The following is a 23,944-nucleotide window of genomic DNA, read 5'->3' on the forward strand; positions in this document are numbered from 1 at the left end:
CCAGAGTGCGTGGACTCCCGGAGGGGACCCATAGCAGAGACAGACGTGCTAAGGCTCAGAGAGGTGCGGCTCCAGGAGGTGGAGGGGTCTGACCCCGAGAGAGAGTGGACCCCCGAGAAGGGCTGTCTCACTAAAAGGGGCACCCCCCACGGACCGCACAGGGCCAAGAGTGGGCACGATCTGTGAGTCCGTGACAAAGCCATCCAGAGTTTGGATGGGTCATTCAGCCTTTTGTTAAAGGCTTCAGGTTGTAGAGAAGTTGCTCCAGCAGTAGAAAGAGCGATTGAAGACAAAATGGAGATGATACAGCTGCCCTTTACATTCCTTTTGCCTTGTGGCTTGTACTTCCTGTGTCCCAAACACAAGCTTCGTAGTACAGGGCATGGAAAAGCCTTGGAGTTCTCAGTACACAGGCATACCCTTGCATGTCTTGCTGACTCAGTCGGTGTATCTTGATCACGAGAGGGCAAACTATGGCTCGGGGGCCACATCTGCGCACATGACGGTCCTGCCTGGCACCTGAGCTCCTGTCCAGGGAGGCTAGTTCCCTCTCTTGCTGTTCCCCCTTTCCTGCAGCCATGCCACTGTGCAGGTAGTGCTCTGGGAGGAATGCTGCACTCTCCTGAAGGGCAGCGTGTCTGGCTCCACGCGTGCCACATGGCTGCCAGACATGCTGCTCTGAGCAGTATGGTAAGAGGGCCAGGGGTTTGGATAACGGACAGCAAGTCCCACGGGCAGTCAGGGGACTGGGGGCAGTTGGATGGGGCTGAGGTTCGGGGGGGGCGGGGGAAATCAGGGGACAGGAAACAGGGGGATTGGATAGACATGGGAGTCCCGGAAGTCTGTCAGGGGCTCGGTGGGTGGATAGAGGTCAGGGCATTCAGGGGACAGGGAGCATAGGGGTTAGGTAGGGGGTGAGGTCCTGGGAGGGCAGTTAGGGTGGGTGATCTCAGGAGAGGGAGGTCAGGGGACAAGGAGCAGGAGGTGGGGGATGGATGGGTCGGAGATTCTGAGGCGGGCAGTCAGGGGGCAGGAATTCAGAGGGGATGGGGCCAAGCTGTTTGGGGAGCCTTCCCTACCTGGCCCTCTATACAGTTTTGCAACCCCGATGTGGCCTTTGGGCCAAAAGGTATGCCCACCCCTGCCTTCGATCCTTTCCATGGGTTCATTGTACAGCTGATGACCCTGAATGGGCCATGAGACAGCCTAGGCAGTGCTGAAGCCAATGTGTCTGGGGATGTCACCTAGAAACTCTGCACAAGTCTGAAAATACAGATATACTCTAAATATCTATAACTCACAATACAAAGGTGATACAAACAGAAACAAAATCATCATACTTGGAAAATCATTACATTTTACATGGCATATCTAGAATGATTCATTGCAATTTTATTACATTGGTATTAATAATAAAATAATAATATAAAGTGCCTCAATTCCATACAGTGTCACACTTCGTAAACCAGTGAAATCCCAGGACCAGCTCCCCAGGGCCTTGAAGATACCAAACGCTCTGCTTATGAGGGATTGAAATACCCACATATCTGCTGGGAACACACAGACAGTGTGCCAGTCTGTACCCCTATGTTGACTCTTCAAGAAAATTATGACCAATTTTGTACATAGTATAGCTTGTGAGGTATCATTTTAAAAACACATAATCTACTGAATATTATCCTCCTGTTAAAATATGTGTAGCAACACTGTACGTAAAGTTATGAGATTTTACTGTATTATATTACTGAAAAAGTTACAGTTCTGGGGAACACCCACAGCCCAGTTCCTCAGAGACAGCAAGGCAAACAGCTGGGCAAATAGCCATTCTCTGGAGGGGGAAGGTGTGAAAAAGACATTTACATTCCTTCACTGGAAGCTCATATCTCCAACTGACAGCATGTCACCATGACTCTGCTGAGAACTGAAGTTGTTTCTAGTACAAAGGACTGAGTTTGAAAAAGAAGTGAGGAAAATGCTTGACTCTCTCTCTCTCTCCCCCCTCTTTCCCTCTGGCTCATGAAAACTCATGAAGAACTGAACTTGGGCGGCAGGGGCAGGTTAGGTGGAGTCTTGGCTGAAAGGAAATCCACCCTGTTTCAGCATATGATGAGAGAAACATTTGCTTTGAATCCAATTTAGCTTCTCAAGTTAGACATTAGTTTGTATTTTATCTTGCTTTTCTTTTGTAAACAATTCTGACTTTAATGCCTCATTACCCATAGGCACTTAAAATCTATTTTTTTTTTTGTAGTTAACAATCTTGCTTAATCCAAACACGCTGGTTAGATAGAACAATAAAAGTGTGTTGGAAACTCCATTTGGGATAACAAGGCTGGTGCATGTCATTTTCCACTGATGAAGTGACAGACTTCATATGAGCCTGCGTTGTTCAGTAGTGCACATTTCTGGGGAAAGTCTGGGACCAGAGAATTTTCTGGGGTTCTCCGGTGGGGTACTGCAATTCGTGAGTCGCTGATTAGCAGCATTCAATACTCTGTGGCTGGGAGTGAGTTACATGCTGGAAACTGTGTGTTAACTGCCCCGCAGTGGCTTCTCTCACAATAAAGCAATGTAAAAGGCACCCCAGATTGGGGAACTGAGGGGACACAGCTGTTCAACAGTCCAGATTGTACTGTGAAACTGAGTGTCTGTGACATTAACCAAAGCAGTTCCTACAACACTGAGAAACTAAATCCATGTCCCAGAAATCGAAGTCTCCAGAGAGAGGGCAAGTCTCCCTGGAACTGCTTCTTCTTGACAGACAGGTCCAGAGACAGTGAGAGTGTCCTGGGGAAGCTGGGAACAGTAACCATGGGCTGGTGGGGCTCAGTGGAGAAAGGGAACAGGAAGGGCAGAGATATTACTGAATGCAGGAGCTCAGCAGTACTAGATGTCAGGATAGCACATAGTGCAGCCCACTGGAAAACATAATCCCAGCTATACATATCAAATGATGGGGTCTAAATTAGCTGGTCCCACTCAAGAGAAGGATCTTGGAGTCATAGTGAATAGTTCTTAGAAAACATCCACTCAATATGCAGCAGCAGAATGTTGGGAATCACTAAGAAAGGGATAGATAATAAGACGGAAAATATCACATTGCCTCTATAAAATCCATGGTATGCCCTCACCTCAAATACTACATGCAGATGTGGTCACCCCATCTCAGAGAAGATATAATGGAATTGAAAAAGGTTTAGAAAAGGGCAAAAAAATGAGTAGGGGCATGGAAGAGCTTCTGTATGAGGAGAGATTAAGAAGACTGGGACTTTTCAGCTGGGAAAAGAGATGAAGGGGGGAGAGGAGAGAGGTCTATAAAATCATGACTGGCATGGAGAAAGTAACTAAGGAAGTGTTATTTATTCCTTCTCATAACACAAGCACTAGGAATCACCAAAACAAAAAAAAATGTATAGGTAACAAGTATAAAACAAACAAAAGGAAGTGTTTCTTCACATGATGCACAGTCAACCTGTGCAACTCTTTGCCAGAGGAGGTTATGAAAGCCAAGACTATAACAGGGTACAAAAATAGAACATGATAAATTCATGGAGGATAGGTTCATCAATGGCTGTTTGCCAGTGAAGTAATCTGTAGCCTCTGTTTGCTAAAAGCTGGCAAAGCATGTCAGGTATAATCGGAGATATACCTATCTCCTAGAGCTGGAAGGGACCTTGTCCAGCCCCCCTGCCTTTGCTAGCAGGACCAAGTACTGATTTTTGCCCCAGATCCCTAAAGTGGCCCCCTCAGGGATTGAACTCACAATCCTGGGTTTAGCAGGTCAATGCTCAAACCACTGAGCTATCCCTCCCACCTGGTGACAGAGCATTTGATGATTACCTGTTGTGTCCATTCCTTCTGGAGCACCTGGCACTATACAGGGCCGGGTGGACCTCTGGACAGACCCAGTATGGCTGTTTTTTATATACTAGGGAATTGAGTGAGTCCAGTGTAATGGGAGGGAGTAGGAAAATCCCTGGGTGTGGAGAACACTGGGAAATTAGAAGCTATAATTCAGGAGCAACAGACTCTTAATTAGTCTGGAAAAGCAGAATGTGAAAAATAAGAATCGGGGTCTTGTGAGTTCGGGAACAAGGGACTCAAAAATCCAAGGAGCCTGCAGAGAAGAGAGATTGTGGCTATTACACATCGTGATAGGGGAGCAAGACTCTCCATGTCTCAAGAGTTTCATTACCAACCTAAGCCATTTTCACATGCTGGGGTGAAATCCAGAGCAGTGCGGAGTTGTGGTGTCTGTACAGGGAAGTCTTATCATACGCAGGGGTTCTGTTCTGCGGTTATCGCGTAAAGTTAAAATTGAATATGCTGAAAATTATATCCGTGAGCCCTTTAAATCCCGCCTGCAGCTCCCGTGGCAGGGCCAGGGCGGCATTTAAAGGGCTCCTCCGGGCTCCTGCCACCACGGGGAGCGAGGTGGAGCCCTTTAAATGCCGCCCCGGCCCCGCTGCCAGAGCTGTGGGCGAGACTTAAAGGGCTCCACCGGGATCCCCGCCACGCTGAGGAGCCTGAAGGAGCCCTTTAAATCCCGCCCGCAGCTTTGGCAGCCGGGCTGGGGCTGGCATTTAAAGGGCCCAGAGCTCCACGGTGGCTGGAGCCTCGAGCCCTTTAGTTCATCCCAGAGGCTACCAGCCACTTCTGCAGCTGGGAGCCCCCTGGGTGATTTAAAGGCCCTGGGACTCCCAGCCACAGCTGGTGCCCCAGGACCTTTAAATCTTGAGAAACACCTCTTCTACTTGAGGCCACGCCCCATACTCCAGCCCTTCAGCGTAAAGCTGAAATTGCGCATGTTAAATGCGCGTAAGTTGCAACAGACCTGTAATCCTGGGTGAGATTCAGTGTTCTGCTGCTGGAGCTCCCTTGTCTGGATACTCCCAGTCAGCATTCAAGAACACACTGAGTGTATGTGAGATAATTAACCCTGGACCAGCAGCTCTGATCCCAGCAACCTGTTTGCGACACCCCAAGCACATTCTGGTCCGGGTGCAGTAAGTTCAGGGTTTGAGTGAAGGTCAGGGATGGGAAGCTTCTTTTCGTTATGCTGGGCCTAACCCCCCATTTTACTTGAGCAAACAGGAGATATTTGACACTGTGAGACACTGCTCCTGTGCTCCGATCCCAAAGTTTTCTGCAGCAGGAGAGGGTTTCTGGTAGTGTCACTGGCATATTGGGGTGATGCTGAAAAGAGGACAGAGTAGAGGTGGTATGGAGGTGGCATGAACCTTAACTCTTCATTTCCCCTTCCAAGAACAGAAGGGACAGGAATCCTTACCCAGCGAGGTCACATTCTCATAGTTCTCCTGCATGACGGCTCGGTAGAGGGCTCTCTAAGTGGCATCCAGCAGAGCCTCCTCTTCCCTGGTGAAATACACAGCCACCTCCTCGAAAGTCACCGACCCCTGAAGGAGTAAGAGTCCAACACTCAGTACCTGCTGCCTCACTCACACACCAAATCAAATGGAAGCTCTGGTAGATCGCAGTCAACAGAGTCCCACCCCCAGCTGCTAAGAGCATCCTGGGAACATCAGGGTGAGGGGACAAAGAGAGAGCCCCTTGCCTCTCCCAGCAGATCCATCACACACCTACTAGCCACAAACTGATATAGGAAATGGAGCCCCTAGAAGGGCCCAGGGAGAGTTCTGTGGAAGGAATCCCAAAACCCGCCTCATTGAGAGAAGCTGCATTTTTTCAGCCCCATGAAGGTGGGTTATTTTCTGTTGAACAAATTACAGCATTTCCACCTGCTAATCGCATGGGTCTGTTCCTAGAACCAGGCCACTTATTAAACAACTCCCAGCAATTTTGCCACAACCTGTCCTCCTCCCTTTCCCACCCTGTGAATTTCCTGCCCTGCTCCAACCTCCAAACCAGATTGTGCAAATCTTCCCATCTGTAGTGTATTTGGTGTGCCTTTGCCTCCTGCAGGAGCCCACCAGCAACGCCCCAATAATCCCTACCTGAACTTGCTCCACTGCAGCCATTTTTCTCCCCTGTCCCATGGGAGGATGGGATGTGTTGGAGTGAAACATGGATGTCATTCTGCAGTCTGGGAGGGTGAAAACGGTAATTGTGGGGGTTTCAGAACAGGCTTTAGTTCATTTCACATCATGATCCTCCCAGGCCCTCTCCCTGCAGACAGACATCCTAGAGTCTGCCAAGCTAGGAAAAGGCTTGATCTCTTTTTTACAGAGTAGACCTGGCCCCTCCTGCCAGGCTAAGCCCACAGAGAGATTTTTAACCTCCCTTCTCCCTCCCCACATCCCGTAACAAAGACTGAACACAATGCCAGAAAAGGAGCAGAACCAAAGGAGTCACTGTGGGGGATTCTCTTGGACACTGACCCCACAGCAGCAGGAATATGGAGTGAAGAACTGGCTTTTCCTCTGTCTGATCCTTTTCTTGTTCACTGGCATGTGATTCTGCCCAGGGATCATAGACCCATAGACTAGCAGGGTTGGAAGGGACCTCAGGAGGTCACCTAGTCCAACCCTTTGCTCAGAACAAGAGCAATCCCCATTTTTTTGGCCCAGGTTCCCTAAATAGCCCCCTCAAGGACTAAACCCACAACTCTGGGTTTAGGAGGCCAATGCTCAAACCACTAAGCTATCCCCCCTCCCCATCCTGCAATACACGTGTCTCAGTGGATTAGAGAGCTGGAAAGCTCTCCCTCCACTCATTTCCATCACTGTTCCTTTCAGTCTCTCCTTCCCCTGTCCTCTCTCCCTGCCTCTCTGGCTGGGAAAGTCCCATTCCTGGGGGCTTTGCTCTCCCATGGCTGGATTTTCTCCTGGCAATTGCTAATGGGAGAAGAAATGAGGGGGGGCTGTTTGTGCAGAGTCACTTTTATGCCAGTCCCCAGCACTTTCCCTGATAAGAGGGAATTTTATATTGCTAGTTGGAAAAGGGGGACTGTTTGACTGGATTTTATACCACTGTCCAATACATAAACAGAAAGTGATAGTTCCCCCCCACTCCCGCCACCATGCACATGGGCAGCAGGGAGCCCCTTGAGGAGCTGCTTTAAGAGGGCAAGGGAGGGGGAGGGGGAGCTGGAAGGTTCCCTGGAGAAAGGATGGGGGGGGCAGTGGGGGATGGGCAGGTGACTGGAAACTGATGGTTGGGTGCCAGGTGTTGGTAATTAGGGGGCAACAAGTGGGATTAGGAACCCAGGGTCTGGGAAGTCCCCATGGGGGACACGTGCTCCGCCCTTCCTGCCCCGGCAGAGAACAGGCATCTCATCCCATCCCCACTCCAGGGCAGCCACGTTCTGGGAATGACCCAGGGCAATAATTTCCCACCTAAATAAGGACAAATCGCTGCAGATAAAATGGGTGGGAAATCCCCCCCATCGGAGAGATTTTAAATGGACATTTGAGAAGCAGAGAGAACGGGGGATTCAGGGGAGCCCAGAGAGCTGATCACTGGAGGGGGCAGGGCGAATCTCCCCGGATTTTATAGCCCGTGTGAGACACTGAGCGAGGAAAGGGGCAGAACTAGAGAGAATTTGTATCGGGGCCGAGAGGCAAGTGGCACAAACAGGGACAGGATCCAATTAACTCCCCTCCCGCCACTCCCCCCCATGATTTCACCTGACAGTGTTTGATAAGTGGATGGAAAGTTACCATGGTGACTGGGCCCGGCCAGGGAAGGTTGGGCAGTGCTTTGAGCCAGGATTCTGNCCCCCTCCCCCCACAGGGACCCCCGCCGGGCCCCAGGCTCTGCCCCCCCCATCCCAGCGGGGCGGGGCCGGGGCGGATCCTGCTGCAGCTCCGCTGGGGCTCAGGCAGCTCCGAGGCTTCTCCCAGGTTCCCCGGGGCAAAGTCACTTCCCCGCCCGGCCCCAGCAAAACCCCCGGGATCTCTCACTCACGGGGTGTCCGGGCCGGGGCTGCCCAGGGGGCGAGTCCCAGCTGGAGTAGGCCCCCAGGGCCGGGAACGGAGGGATTAATGCCGGACACCCCCCCGCACAGACCCGGGGAGCAGCAGCTGCTCAGCCCGGGCCTGTCTCACACTGAGACGGCAGCAGCTTTTTTCTCCCCCCGCCCCGGAGACTCGCAGGGCGCATGCGCATTTTCAGCTACTGAAACCCTCCCTTTCCTGGGCTGGAGAGGGCGGAAGCAACCCCGGCGCAGGCTCGGAAATGTACTTCCTGACTCTCGAGGTGCGTTTTACGGCTCTGGGCATGCGCAAATCGGGGGGAGGGGAGGAGTGCTGCGCTGCGCTGCGCTGCGCTGCGCTGCTGCTGCTCCATTGTGAGCTGGGAGCCCGGGCGGAGCAGGAGGGTCTGTGCCGGGGAGACCTTCATTGACCCCCCCGTGCCCGGTCTGGGCCCTGCTCCAGCTGCATCCGCCCCGGCTTGTGTCCGCGCCGCTGCGAAGCTGCAGCTTCGAGGTACCGGAGCGAGCCCTGGGGGCGGGGCCGGGGCTGGGCGGTGACTCTGTCACAATGTCCGTGGGGGGGACCCGGCATTTCGCAGCGCCGGGATCTGCTCCCTGGGGGGGGGCACCGCCCGGGGAAGGGGGCTCAGAACTGCTGTCCCCGCAGGAGCCCAGCGCCCCCCCCGGGCCCGGCCAGGCTCTGCCCTGGGGCCTAATGGGGGGGTCCCGGGGAGCGGTGACCAGCCGCACTGGGGTCTCTGCATGGGGCCGGGTGGGGGCTGCCGGGCAGTGCGGGGGACAGGGGAGAACTGGAAAAGGTGCGGGTGGGAAAAGTCTGTACAGCCTGGACATGGTGGGGGGAGGAGAAGAGCAGGTGACCCCCGAGGAGCGAGGAGAGAAAGGGAGGGGACTGAGAGCCCCTCGGATTTACTGCTGCCCCCGCCCGTGGGGACTCCCCCATTCTCTCCCATCCTGCCCCCTTTTTCTGTAGAGAGCAACGAGCAACATCCAGGGTGACCCCCCCCCAAATCCCTGAGAAGTTCCTTGTTCTCCTTCCCCGATTGTGTCTCATTTTCTCTCCACTTTGCGAGTGTCCAGTTCAAATCTCAGGTTTGGGGTGTTTCTCCCCCATTTTTACCTGCAGTGATGTGTCCTTGTTTAGGTGGGAAATAGTTCCCCCGAGTGATTTCTGAACTGGGAAGAGGGTTAATGGGGAGAGATTGGGAGAGCCCTGCCACATGGATACCTCTAGACTGGGCTGGGTTGGCCACTCTTTGTTGGCAACAGGGCATGGAAAGGCCCAGGAAGGAAGAGAGGAGCAAGCGTCCCCCCTGGAGACGCCCTGCCCCAGGTTTCCCAGTCCAGCCCAGTTCACCTCCCTCTGCCCAACCCAGTAGCCCCCCTGCCATCACCTGCTAGTAACATACCCAGACTCCATTGCCAGCCCCTCCCCACAGCCAGTGACCTCACTCCAGCCCCACTCCTTTCCTCTGTGAAAGCCATATCACCCAGGGCTCCCTGCTGGCCATGTGAATGTGAGGCAAGAAGAATCCATCTCATTCTGTTGTTGATTGAATATTACTGTATAATCCCCCTCAAATTTCCCCTCTTTTCTCTTGAACTGTTGAATGGTGACATAAAATCTCCCCAGATGTTGGTGCTTCTCTCTTACGTTGGCAAAATATTTAGTTTGTGCCCAATTTTCTCCTCAGTTCTGAAATACTGATATCAAATTCTTGAAAATCTTCCTGCTTTTCTCCCCAGGGGTGTGATTGAGATCAGGACTCTTATACTGAGCGTGGTGCAGGTCTTGCCTGAGATCAGGTCCCCCAGTGTGCCGGGCACCGCACAAACCCTGACCGAGTTTGGGGCACTGGTTGTGCCGGAAACTGCGCAGACCCCTACAGAAAGCAGGGACCTTGTTGTGCCAGGTGTTACAGTGACCCTGACTGAGCTCCAGGCCTCTGTTGTGCCAGGCCCTGCATCAGCACCAAGTGAAATCAGGCTCTCATTGTGCCAGATGCTGCAGAGACAGCAAACAAAATCAGGGACCTTGTTCCTGGAGCTGCAGAGACCCTAAGTGAGATCTGGGCCCTGTTCTGCCAGGTGCTGCAGAGACCCTAACAGAGATCTGGGGCCAGGTTGTGCTGGGCACTGCAGAGACCTCACAGACATCAGACCCCCCATTGTGCCAGGTAAAACTGAGACCTGAACTGAGATCATGGTCCTCCTTGTGCCGGGGAGCGCACGACTGCAGCCCAGATTTCTGCCTCCATTGTGCTGGGCACTTCAGAGACCTCGACTGAGATCTGTGTCTATTTTGAGCCTGGCACTGCACTGACTCTGACCCAGATCACGTTGCACTACTGTACTGGGCGCTGCACAGACCCTGACAGAGATCCTGGCCCCACATTTTGCCAGGACCCCAAATAAAATCAAGGATCCTGTAATGCTGGGAGTTGCAGAGCCCCTGACTGAGATCAGGCCCCTGTTGTGCACCGCTCTGCACAGACCATGGTTAGGATCCCCATTGTGACAGATGCTGAACAGACACCAAGGGGGTATCTACCCTGCCATTAAAAACCTCCAGCTGGCCCATGCCAGGTGACTCAGGCTCACAGGGCTCAGGCGAAGGGGCTGTTTAATTGCAGTGTAAATGTCTGGGCTCGGGCTGGAGCCGGGCTGTAGGACCCTGCGAGGTGGGAGGGTGCCAGACCTTGGGCTGCAGCCCCAGCCGGAACATCGACTCCACAATTAAACAGCCCCACGGCCTGAGCCATGTGAGCCCAAGTCAGCGAGCACGGGCCAGCTGCCTGTGTCTGACTGCAGTGTAGACATTCCCACAGTGACAGAGAGGCAGGATCGGCTCTAGGCACCAGCAAAACAAGCACGTGCTTGGGGCAGCACATTTCCAGAGGCAGCAACCTAGAGCCAGCCCTGGGTAGGAGCCCTGTCGCAGAAAAAGCTCTGCATGTTAACGGTGAAGGTGTCCCTGAACTCGAAGTAATAAGCCAGCATCACAGTCCCTGCCATGATCACCGTCTGGAAGTAAAGCTGGTGAGCGCAGAGGGCACAGGCACTCTGGCTCCAGCAGCCACGGCAGCCTGCCTCTCTCTCTGTGCGCTCCACCTGCTCCCCAGCAGCATCCACTGGGGGAGGAGGCAGCTAGTCCCAGCCAGCTGTGGCTGTGGCGCCCGGGTAGAGGCTGAAGCATATGGGAAGCGCAGGAGGCTGGTTTGTTCTGGGCAGCAGCTTGGCTCATGGGCTCATGCCGGGCAGCCACACGGGCACAATCCTGGCACGAGCCCATGTCCATGGGCAGCTTCTGTTAGGCGGCTGCACCCAGACCCAGGCTTGTGCACTGGGGGAAACAGGCAGTGGCAAGACCCAGGCAGCAGTGCCAGTTCCATCCAGGCACATACAGGGAGAGGCTGGTCCCCTCCCTGGAGCAGCCACTAGAGCAGGGAGCCCGGCTGAGAAGCAGATCCAAGGGTTCCCCTCTCCAGTGGCTCTGGGGCCCCAGCTTTCGAGCCAAGTCCACCCCTGGGCAGGTGCCTGATGCCTCTGTCCAGCACCAGCCTCCCGCAGGAGGGAGGGAGGTGGGAATCCCAGTCACTCTGAACCCACCAGCTCTGCCTGCATGAGCCTGGCTCCGGGCAGGCAACACAGCCGCCGCTCCTGGGCTGCAAAATCCGCCACCCTTTCCCCTCTTGGATTTTGTGTCTTTGTCCAAACAGCTAGAGCAATAATTGCCCCTGCTAAGCAGCCTTGTGCACAGCCTCTGCCGCCACCTCCTCCACTCTAGCTACTTGCTGGACTTGGCGGTGCAGAGCTGTTCTCCACGCCAGCTATGCCAGCCCATGAGAAGCGCACACACACGCTGTAAGACTCCTCATCATCTACTTTAACCTTGCTTTCCAAATTGCTGCATAGGGATTCCAGGGAGTTTAGCAAAGGGCACCTCCTCACCCTGCCCAAAACTTTGTCCTATTGCAGTTTGTTTGCAAGACAAGCACATTGATGCTGCCAACGCTGGGTGCAGCTCGCAATCAGCAGGCAGTGGGCACCTTCCTAGAGGACCCTTGAGACAGTCCCACCTGGAGCACTCCAGTGGGCAATAAGAGGGAGGGAGAGCCTCAGAAAGGACTGAAAGTTCCCCAGAGGCTATTTCATCACTAGGCTTATCGAAAATTAGTTAACAAGGTTGGACTATAAGAGGCTGATCCCAAACCCACTGAAGTCGGCAGCCCTCTTTCCATTGTCTTTAGTGAGCCTCTGATCAGACCCTAAGCACACACTTTCTATGCTCTGCTTCTTATGTGAAAACAACGTTGTTCCGAGGGCAAATATTTAATGAGATGAGCATTAAGAATGTTTAAATTCCTAATAAATGCTCAGAAACCGCCATATATTCCTCAATAGTACTATAACAGCAGTACAATGGTTAAATGCTTTTACTAATGCTTTATATGCATATTTCCTTCATATAAGCTGCTCCAGCACATGAATAGGATCTTACCTGATAGAGGACAATATATATTTAACTTTGGTAAAATGAAACAAATAAATACTCCATCCTTTGGGGAATCACACTTACATATAAATGGAAAAGAGACTCTTATTTAAAAATGCAAGCATTTTAAAGATTAAACAAAAAATGGTAAATTCTTTTATGGATGTACCAATATATTCCTCAGAAAGTTATGCTCTGAGATCAGAGTTCCAAAAAATAAGTACAGATAACAAGTAACTTTCAGCTTATGCCCCAAAAGAACAAAAGCCAGACACTGTAGTCAAAAACTCAAATGGTCTTTTACAAGGCAACACTGTTAGCCTTAAATCCATTTTAAACTTTACTTGGCTTTGTTACTACAATCAATCAGTCTGATCTCAGTTGTGAACCAGATTTGACATCTATTTTTTCCCTCTCCTGCCAGAGCAAAGGAACCTCTGCAGATTTTGTGTGTGCTTTACCGTTTTTCCTGTGCCATGCTAACAAGAAATACTCCCTACAGAAGGACTGGCTTAGCATAGCATGGAAATGTGGCACTGGAACAGCAATAGAGTTGGCAGATTCTGTCACTTTGGTAAAGAAAGTGCCGAATAGGAGAATATATTTAGAAAATGGGGAAAATTATTCTTTCAAACACATACAGGTTTGAGAAAAGTCAGATTCACTTATACTGAAAAGTTGAACTCAGAATGTAAATTATTCGCAGTTGATTAGACCAAGACAAGCATTTCTCAAACATTTCTCTATGCTTAAATTTAAATGAGTACACTAGGGGAAATTTATATTTCACTAACTACAAATTGTCTGTTTTCATTTTTTTAAATTTTAAACAGTCAAAAAAAAAATTGCAAAGTGCAAATGTGTAAAAGCCAAAAAAAAAAAAAAAAGGGGTGGGAGGAAGAAGCCAAAATTTTTTTGCTTGGGGTGGCAAAAAACTTAGAGCTGGCCCTGCAGAGAGACCTTGCCACAAAAGGCTCAAAGGCTAAATAGGCCAATGGTGTGAGGTGACTCTCCATTTTACAGATAGGGGAACTGAAGCAATTTGCTCAAATTTGCATGGAAAATTTGGGGCAAAACTGGGAACTGAACCCAGATTGTTTGAATTGTTGCCTCTCCCCTTAACCCCAAGCCCAGCATGTGTGTGTACAGCATTGTTTTGGTCTGTGTTTGCATTGCATTGGTTTCCAAGAGAAGCTGTGGAATTTCCTTCATTGGAAGTTTTTCAGACCAAGTTAGAGATATACTAGTCCGGGAACGTCTAGAGATACTTGGTCCTGCCTCAGCACAGGAGGCTGGAAGAGACGACTTCTCAAGATCCCTTCCAGGCCTACAATGAAATAATTCTCTTTTGTGCTGTGTCCTATTCTATGCTGAGCTGTTTTGCATGTGCCATTTGTAACTCTGATGCACCATGTTGTGTTGCAGTTTTATGGTGCATTGTTTTGCCTCAGCGTGTTTGGTCCCTGTATTGTGTTGGTTTGAGCTGAGCTATTTTCCATGGTGTACTTTTGTCCTAGGATGTTGTAGTTTGCATCATGTTGCTTTCTTTTCCTTTTTTGTTGGGGGGATGGATAGCTCAGTGGTTTGAGCATTGGCTAGCTAAACATAGGGTTGTGAGTTCAATCCTAGAGAGGGCCTCTTCAGGAGCTGGGGCAAAAATCAGTACTTGGTCTTGCTAGAGAAGGCAGGTGTCTGGACTCAGTGACCTTTCAAAGTCCCTTCCAGTTCTAGGAGATAGGCTATTTATTTTATTGTCATTTTATGCTGTGGAGTGTAGATTGTGTGGTTTTTTTGTGGTGGGTTTTATTCTGTATTAATATCTTGGAACCAACATGGCTACAACAACACTTTTCCCTTTATACTCCCTCCCACTCTCACCCTCCCTCAGCTGAGACTGTCCCATGTGATGGGAGAATAAGGGTTCGGTCCCGTAACTGGATTGGGTCTCGCCAGCACTGATGGGAGTGAAAGCCTGCGTGCATTAATGACAGCAGCAACTCTAGGACTCGACATATAGGGAGAAGAGATGGGAATGAGCAGGTTATGTTTGTTCTGGGTGTGAGTTACTCATATGGGAATTCTGCACCACTGCGTATAAACAGAATTCACATCCAGCGCCGAATTTCTTTTTTTTTTTTTTTTGAATGAAGAAAATAAATTCTGCCCGAGAAGTACTGCAGTTCTGTCTTTGACGCACCCTGTCGCACCAGAACAGCTAACAGTCTGCTGGGTTGATCTTGGTGGGAAATTGTTGCCCCGAGCTATACCCCAAATAGGAAGAGAGTTAGTGGGTGCAACTTGGAAGAGTCCTCAGACATGGCTGCCTCTGGGGGTGGGGAGAGGGTGGTCATTCTCTACTCTGAAGAGGGTGTGAAAAGGGCACAGGAGGAGCAAGTGTCTCCTATGGAGACTGCCCCACCCCAGGTTATCCAGTCCCAGACGCTTCTTCCACCACCATATCCCAAACCTCTTCCCCCCTCCAACCATCAGTTGCCAGTCTTCCCTCACTGCTACCCCTTCCTGACTGGCAGAGACCCACTAAGCCAGTAGTGTGTCAGGGCTCAACCCTTGAGGCACTTTCTTCCCCTCTTGGGATACCATGCCACATGGGCCCCACAAATCCACATTGCTTAGGCTTTGGCTTCAGACCCGGGTGGTGGGGCTCAGGGCCCTGGACTTCAGCCCCCTGCACTGGGACTTCAACTTTCTGCCCTGAGCCTCAGCGAATCTAATTTGGCTGGGCCTAGTTTGACCCCCCTGAAACCTTCTAGTGGCCCCCCAGGAGGCCCCTGACCCCTGGTGAGAACCACTGCCTTACACCACGAATCACAGCAATGTTCAGGTTACTGCCAGTCATAGAGTCATAGAATATCAGGGTTGGAAGGGACCTCAGGAGGTCATCTAGTCCTATCCCCTGCAACTAGTCAGATATTAACCCAGGCACCAACTCACAAGCATTCAATAAAGTGTAAACACATTCTTACAATTCTAATACCTGTTTTAACAATACTAACACAGGTGAGTCAGACTGATTCCAGCCATGTGTTTGTCCATGTTCAATTAAGACATGGGGGCTTTTGCAAGAGCTAACACCTCATCTGCCAGTGTCACAGACAGGATGAGCAGGGATGGTGTGTCTAGCCTCTGTTTGCCAGAGGCTGGGAATGGGTGACGGGATGGATCACTTGATGATTACCTGTTCTGTTCTTTCGCTCTGAAGCACCTGACATTGGTCACTGAGTTAGATGGACCATTGGTCTGAGGCAGCGGGCCCTTCTTATGTTCACGGGCTCTATCAGGAGTATCTACCCATTTGAACTTGCTGGGGAGCCACAGAAAGAAACAAGATGTGCTGAGGCAAGAACGCCCAGTCTCAGAGCCCCAGGGGTCACTCTTGCCAAAAGCTAAAACTAGGCCCAGCCAATGAAAGGGGCACTCCCAGGAGAGATTGTATAAAGGCTGGAGCATCAAACAACTTAGTTAACCTGAGACAGCTGCCTTGGGGCCAATGATGGGGAGAATCCCCAAAGTGACTCCTTTGACTCTGCTCTTCTCTGGCCTTTGGTTCATAGAATCATAGAACTGGAAGGGACCTCGACAGGTCATCTAGTCTAGTCCCCTGCCCTCAAGGCAGGACTCAGTATTATCTAGACCATCCCTGACAGGTGTTTGTCCAGCCTGCTCTTAAAAATCCCCAGTGATGAAGATTCCACCCAGTGCTTAACCACTCTGACAGTTAGGAAGTTTTTTCCCTAATCTCCATCCTAAACCACGCTTGCTGCAATTTAAAGCCATTGCTTCTAATCGTATCCTCAGAGGTTAAGAACAATAATTTTTCTCCTACATCATTGTAACAACCTTTTATGTACTTGAAAACTATTACCATGTCCCCTCTCAGTCTTCTCTTCTCCAGACTAAACAAACCCAATTTTTTCAATCTTCCCTCATAGGCCATGTTTTCTAGATCTTTAATCATTTTTGTTGCTCTTCTCTGGACATTCTCCAGTTTGTCCACATCTTTCCTGAAATGTGACACCTGCAACTGGACACAGTACTCCAGTTGTGGCCTGTAGAGCAGAAGAATGACTTCTCGTGTCTTGCTTAAAGTACTCCTGCTAATATATTCCAGAATGATGTTTTCTTTTCTTTTCTTTTCTTTTTTTTTTTTTTTTTGCAACAGCATTACACTGTTGACTCATATTTAGCTTGTGATCCGCTATGACCCCCAAATCCCTTTCTGCAGCACTCCTTCCTAGGCAGTCATTTCCCATTTTGTATGTGTGCAACTGATTGTTCCTTCCTAAATGGAGTACTTTGAATTTGTCCTTATTGAATTTCATCCTATTTACTTCTGACCATTTCTCCAGTTTCTGCAGCTCATTTTGAATTTTAATCCCATCCTCCAAAGCACTTGCAACCCCCTCTCAGCTTGGTATCGGGTGCAAACTTGATAAGTGTGACAGAGAGACTGTTACTGGGAGGGTTTCACCATGTCTCAGAGGGTTACATCCTGGTGGGAGAGGGCTAGGCCTGTACTGGAATAAGGTCATTCTGTACTTCACAGTGTGGCAGAACCTAGAATGTCCATTAGCAGGGGAAAATCCTGGGGAGAATTGGCATGTGGAATGGACGAAAGCCCCATCTGAATTCTCTCACATTGCCCTTCTCGTCCTGTCAGGCTACAGAATAACGTCCACGTTTGCTCCAGATCATCCCATCCTCCCAGGGGGAAGGAAATGGCTGCAATGGAGCTGGCTCAGGTAAGAGATTATCACAGAACTGGTGGGGGGCTCTGCTTGGAGGGAGAGGAGCAGTAAAGGCATAGGAAGGTGGTAGCTGCTACAGGTGGTGGGAAGCAGGAAATAACAGGATGTGACAAACCTGCTGACACTTGTGTAATCTAGGGTGTGATGGGTTGTCACCACGGGGTGCAGTCTGGGGGGCTTCTGGGAACCGCTGTGCCTGCTAACCCTCAGGCTGGGCTGGCCCTTCTCACACTGCTTTGCTGAAGATTCAGTCAGCCTCTCCAGGCCCTATTATCACCCAACATGAGAGCAGGTGGTACCATGCACTCAACTAAGCTACCTGAGTGCTTTACCTAAGCCACTCAAGGGCAGATAGATGACAACAGCTAATTTTCCAGCTCCCTAACCTTGCACACCTGCTGAAGTATAAATTCAGAATTATACCATCTTATAGTGCACAGGGATCTTTATAATGTAAGCTCATTAATATAATTCGCCTTCCCCTCGATATGGGACAGATATGCACAACAAGCTTGTGCTAACCAAGCTGAGATTTTCCCCAGACACTTCACTCAAAATGCACTGATTAAGATAAAGCATAAAACAAGTTTATTAACTGCAGAAAGATCAATTTTAAGTGATTAATGTTAGAAGAAAAAAAGAGCAGGTTGACCAAGAGGCAGATATGAGTACAGGCTTCTTTATTGTGATACTTGTTTCCCTCGACCCAATTGTCGAGTAAGCACTAGATTAGTTACGTCACACTCCTTTTTTCTAAGTTAGTATGTAAACTCCTACATCTGTTATAGCACCCCAAAAAGCCTCATTAAGTAATAGAAACAACCATACCATTAGTATGCCCACCATATCAAAGCATTAGGCATGTCATACAGGCATTTTTACCTTGAAAATACAGTTATTTGCAATAATGTGTTGCTACAAATTTCCTTAAACAGCAGTTCTCAGGGGACGTAGGAAGGGGCAATGAGCAGTTCTCAGGGGAGGGAGGAAGGGGCCATAAGCCAGGGCTTGTTTATGTAGCTGGGAAAGGACAGGAGGGGGAGATAACATTTCTTTTACACGAAAGACATTCATTCTGAAAACTAGATTTCTCTTGCATCTGCATCCTTATCAATTCTCACAAGCAACAGGGAAAGAAAAAATATGGCAACCTATTTATTAAGCAAAGAATTACTGCCTGCTTATGCCTTTGTCCCCTAATGCCATGTCAGCACATTAGCAGCTTCCCAGCTCTTTTACTTAACCCTAAAATATCTCAACAATTCTAAGTGATAGCAAACAGATCAAAGCAGATTACTTAGCAAATAACGAAAAACTCAAACTAAGCCTAACATACTAAATGGATAGAATTTGAATTAGCATTTTCTCACCCTGACTGATGATACAAGCAGTCCCCTAAGTTTCCATACACAAGCTAGAAATCCCTTTACCCTTGGACCAGCACTTCCTCCACTTCAGACTTTGTTCCTCAGACATTTCCAGGAGTTCTCTTGTATGGGGAAGAGGTCAAGAGATTATGTCATACCCCACCTTATGTACCTTTTTCTTATGGCGGGACCCCTTTGTTCCAAACTCAGTTCCCAGTCCAGTTTGTGGAAAAATACAGGTACCAAAATGGAGTTCATTGTCATGTGGTTTGGTCACATGCCTTAGTATGCTCTGCCGAGTCATACTATCCATGACTAATAGGCTGGCTGAAATATTCATGGGAAGGCTAAGCTCTTCTATGGTCCATTGTCTTTGTTGATCAGCCATCAGCAGTGTCTGGCTTCATTGTTGTACCTGAAAGGCTAGTTGTGGGTGTTACCCAGAGTAAGCACATTTGAAATGTATCAGTATCTATAACTTCAGTACAAACAGGCGTGATGTGCTGAATATGATTATCCTATTTGTGTGCATGGATTATCTTGCACAAAATGCATCATAATTATGTCCTAATCCTATTATAATCATACCACTATGATGAATATGGAGTGCAGTGTTAGATAGGGCCTAATTTCAAGGCATGGAATTTGAGAATGGAATTTCTCCTCTTTGTGGAACAGGAAATAACCCTCCAGCCAGGGCTGGGAAAACTTCCCAGACTCCCAGTGCCGGAACCTGAATCTACTGACACTTCATTAGTTACCACCACCCCCAATCTTTGTGGCAACTGCAAACTTTATCAGTGATGATTTTATATTCTCTTCTAGGTCATTGATAAGAATGTTAAATAGCACACCGCCAAAAAGCAATCCGTGTGGGAACCCTCTAGAAATAAATCCACTCGACCATGGTTTCCCATTTACAATCCCAGTTTTTAATCTATTTAATGTATGCCGTGTTTATTTTGTATCATTCTCGTTTTTTAGTCAAAATATTGTGCTGAATCAAGTCATATGCCTTACAGAAGTCCAGGTATATTATGTCAATAATATTAGCTGCAACCAAACTTTTGATCTCATCCAATAAGGATATCCTGTTAGTTGGTTGGGTCTATTTTCTCTAAACCTTTGTTAATGGGTACTAATTATATTACCTTTCTTTAATTCTTTATTAATGAAATCCAGTATCGGCTGCTCCATTATTTTGCTCAGTATTGATATCAGACTGACACTCTCGTAATTAGCTGGGTCATCTCTTCTACACTTTTTAGTATTGGCACAGCATTAGCTTTATTCCAGTCTTCTGGAATTTCCCCAGTGTTCCAAGTCCTAATTGCAATCAGCATTAATAGTCCACCACGCTCCTCCATCAGGCCTTTAAGAACTCTTGAATACAAGTTATCTGGACCTGCTTATTTAAACATGTCTAACTTTAATAACCGCTGTTTAACGTCCTCGTGAGTTCTTGCTGGAATGGAAAGAGTGTCGTCGTTAACATTTTATGATATGAGTACATCATCTGGTTTTCTCCAAATCCAGGAGAGAAATATTTATTGAACACTTTTACCTCTTCTGCATTATTTTTGATAGTTCTGCCATTTCCGTCTAGTAATTTATCACTACCATTGTTAGCATTAATATACTTTTCAAAACTTCCTTCTTATTTTCATCGATTGGTCATTGATTTCTGATAGCTTCTGTGACGAACTGGGACTGTTCTTAATGTTTGCTCTGAATACTGTGTTGGTGCCTCAGTGTCCCCATGGCAGTTCTTAAGTGTCTAGGTGGTGGGATAAGGGTGTGTGATTGCTGCAGAGCAAAGGGCCAGTGCACCTAAATGCCTGACACTCTGTCTCCTAGCAACTGATGGCCTGGGCCCCTCCTCTGCAAAGGTGCCAACTGAAGGTGTTGGAGACAAAGGGATCAGGTGACCTCCTGGCCCGGGAAAGGAGCTGAGCAGAGAGGCGGGGCTGGAGGGGGTGGTTAGTCTCGAGCTTGCTGGGGACGAGGAGTGAAGTGCAGACCTAGGAGTCTGGCTCACTGCCCCCCAGAATGGACCCAGCCGAGGGGTCTGGTTCGCTATATCTACAAGCTCTGTTTTAGACCCTGTTCCTGTCATCGAATAAACCTCTGTTTTGCTGGCTAAGAGTCACGTTCTACTGCAAAGTGGGTGCAGAGCCCTGTGGCTTCCCCAGGACCCGCCTGGGTGGCTCGTCTGTGGGAAGCACACGGGGCAGAGATGCTGAATGCTCGAAGGAGAGACCCAGGAGGTGAAGACATGTGAGCTTCTTGCCCTGAACAAGTCTGCTCCAAGGGAGAGGAGGCTCCCCAAAGTCCTGACTGCTTTGTGGGAGCATTCAAACATTGCCCGGGACTCTGGACAACTGGTGGGAGCGTGGATGTACTGCACCCCGTAATGGCGATTCTTGCAGTAAGTGACTGGGGAGCCAGAAAAAACAAAAGAGAAGATAATGAGGACCAGGCGTGCTGAAGGCTAAGAGAGGGACGGTTTCAGGGGCAGTTAACCTCTGGGAGTGTGTGACCAGCGAGAAGGACTGTTGGAGTAACTGGGTCCCCTGAGGATTGCAGCGAGCAGTCTTGGGGGAGGAGCTTGCCGCTCGACCCTGGAGAGAGAAGGATTTACAGTAGCAGGTTCCCCTGGGGATTGCAGACAGTCCCAGGGCAGAGGAGTCTGCAGCTCGACCCTGGCAAAGAGTGGTGATCACGAGAAGGGCTGGCACACCAGGGGTTCTCCTGGAACCATGGTGGAGCCAAGAGCACATAGCCTGTGAGTCCAGAGCCACTTGGAACGGTGAAGTGATGGCCTATCATCAGCTTCCTTAAGAGGACATTGTGATTCCTGTGCACAAGAGAGAGTTTCACATGGGAAGTTCACCTAAAGGGCACAGTTCATCTGCATTTGGAGAGGAGGACACGCTCTAGGACAATTACTGACCAGGTGGCTACAAGAATTGGAGCAGCTGGAAGCACATCAGGCACTCCTGAGATCGGTTCCCAACCAGACAAGGGTCTTCAACTTTGGTTCCCATCAGGGGATCGGGACGGATGGATTGAAGCAGAGAGCCGAAGAGGAGCGTAGAGGACCATGAGAGAGAGCAAGAGGCTGTGAAAAGCTGGCAGGAGAAGCAAGCAGAGACTATGGACGGTGATGGTGGAGTGGAGAGACATACGGGGCTGCCCAGGGGTCCCAGTGCGGGAAACACACCTGCAGGGGCCGGAGGCCCTGGGACATAGAGAACTGTGGTGGTGCAAGCGCAGAGCTGAGGACGTGGGACCTGGGTGAAGTCCCTGGTGAAAGTCCCGCGCCCTACCCTATGACCCAGATTCCCTGTGAAGACGCAGAGGGGTCGGAGCCGGCTGTCATGGGGTTCTACTAGGTATATCGGCGGGGGCCCTGTTGGGGAGTGACTGCTCTCCCCTGGGACAGGATCCAGGCCCTGCTACTGTAAGGGTCCCAAGGCTTTGAATTCAATCCAGGAACCAAAATTTGCGCTGGATGGATGGTCAGTGAAAATTGCAAATAACCTGGCTGGCAGGCGGAAGGGGCTGCTGGACTCAGGATACCTGCCTACCTGTAACCAGCCCCCTGGACCTGAGGGGGAAGGGAAAGATGCTCCGCCCCCCCTGCACACCGAGAGGGGGCTCAACGCTGGCTCTGATCTGAGACAAGAGCAGAGAGCTCGCTGCCCTGCCCCTCACTGGGACAGCCAGGGCAGCGCTGAGCACGGGGGAAGCTGAACCCCAGCTGAATGGGGGGACACCCAGCAGGCAGGTCACTCCAAACCAAAGGTTGCCTGGTCAACGTGCTGCTGGGAATGATTACAAAACAGCAGGCGAGGAGCTACCAAGGGGAACAAGGCTCAAGGCTGTGACCCAGGCCCAGCCAGTGAGAGGGAACAGGTCCACACGCCCTGTCCCAGCACGCTGAATCCAGACCGACTGCAAGGACTCCTCCTTGGAGAACGCTGAGGGAACTTCGCTGGCCACAGCACTGCAAACCCCCTGGGAAGGCTGCAGGGACAGAGTTCCTGCGGAGAAGGGATTCCTGTCCGGGAAATGGGCCCCCAAGGGGAAGTAAGAACTGGAGAATCAGGAGCAGCTGGTGGTGCCCCAAGGAATCCACAGGGTTCTTCCCTCTCAGCTGCTTTATGGGAGGAGAGTGAAGGGACCCCTGGACCTGACAAAGGGGAGGTAATTGGGAGGGAAGGGTAAAGACCCCCGGTGCAGTACTCTCCCTGAGGTGGAGCCAATCTCCCCATTAGGTATTGTTCCCCACATGCATTGAAGTCCACTGGGAAGCAACCCAGATCCTGGGAAGAGAGGTTCAAGACTATCTGAGCTTTAGATTGGGATCAGGCCGTTACAGACCATGAGCCTCACGTGGGGCTGATCCCAAAAGGAAGACATCGCAAATGTCTGTTTTATGGGCTATCAGAAGCTTAAGCCATACCGACAGTGTCCAGATGCCCGACCTCCATTGCCTAGGCCCTGGGGAGAATTTAGACACAGCCGAGGGCATGGGAGAACTTGGCCCTGGCAGAACAACCTGATAACATGCATCTTTAGCCAAGTCTGCGGAGGAACAGGTGTCCCGGGGAAGATGGTGCTGGGCTGCCTCAAAGGAGGTGGGCTGACGGTAAAAGCTGGAAAGTATAAGATGGGGATGCAGAGAAGGTGTTGCTGTCTGGGCCACAAGGCTGGGGAGCGGCTGCCGCAAGCCCAGAGCCTGGCCAAGGGCCAAGTATTGGGGCTCTTAACACAAGAAGCGAATCGCAGCCCCAGTAGCCGCTGGGAAGAAAACCTTCCAGTTTTAAGACCAGGAGTATTGGTGCAAAAGGTACAGCCCGCATAAACCTTCCCATGTGGCCCTTGCAAAGTGCCATCAAGCACACTCAAGCAAAGGGGCCCACAAACTGGAAGGGCTGTATAAACTCACACGAGAATTCGGAGAGATCGGGCGATCCCGTGGAACGTGTGGGGTTGACTTCCCCCAGGTCACTGGCTCGGAGTGAACCTGGCTCAGTTTCGTCCCGAAAGGGAGAAGAATGTGAGAACTGGGACTGATTCTAATTTGCTACCGAATACTGTGTTGGTGCTCAGTGTCCCATGGCAGTTCCAAGTGTCTAGGTGTGGGATAAGGGTGTGTGATTGCTGCAGAGCAAGGGCCAAGTGCACTAAAGCCTGACACTCTGTCCTCCTAGCAACTGATGGCGCTGGGCCCTCCCTCTGCAAAGGTGCGCAACTGAAGTGTGGAGACAAAGGGATCAGGTGACCTCCTGGCCCGGGAAAGGAGCTGAGCAGAGAGGCGGGGCTGGAGGGGGTGGTTAGTCCTCTGAGCTTGCTGGGACGAGGAGTGAAGTGCAACCTAGGAGTCGGCTCACTGCCC

General features: G+C 50.3%; 4 protein-coding genes across 4 annotated transcripts in view; 2 read left to right on the top strand and 2 right to left on the bottom strand.

Annotated features, from left to right (window-relative positions):
- Positions 1-23,944, top strand: part of LOC116818948 (uncharacterized) — a 791,372-nt gene that overhangs the window by 753,208 nt on the left and 14,220 nt on the right.
- The window catches only part of LOC116818951 (uncharacterized), a 923,585-nt gene that overhangs the window by 687,786 nt on the left and 211,855 nt on the right, over positions 1-23,944 (bottom strand).
- The window catches only part of LOC116818947 (uncharacterized), a 211,885-nt gene that overhangs the window by 10,645 nt on the left and 177,296 nt on the right, over positions 1-23,944 (bottom strand). Inside the window, exon 2 of the mRNA XM_075070510.1 lies at positions 5,291-5,417. Within this exon, the coding sequence (XP_074926611.1) occupies positions 5,291-5,324 (34 nt within the window). The 5' untranslated portion in view covers positions 5,325-5,417. The remainder of the gene's footprint in view (positions 1-5,290; positions 5,418-23,944) is intronic.
- Positions 8,277-23,944, top strand: part of LOC116826458 (uncharacterized) — a 614,657-nt gene continuing 598,989 nt past the window's right edge. Inside the window, exon 1 of the mRNA XM_075071421.1 lies at positions 8,277-8,299. The gene's annotated coding sequence lies outside the window, so the exon portion shown is untranslated. The remainder of the gene's footprint in view (positions 8,300-23,944) is intronic.

The sequence above is a fragment of the Chelonoidis abingdonii genome, chromosome 11 (genome assembly GCF_003597395.2).
Source record: "Chelonoidis abingdonii isolate Lonesome George chromosome 11, CheloAbing_2.0, whole genome shotgun sequence".
Taxonomy (NCBI): domain Eukaryota; kingdom Metazoa; phylum Chordata; order Testudines; family Testudinidae; genus Chelonoidis; species Chelonoidis abingdonii.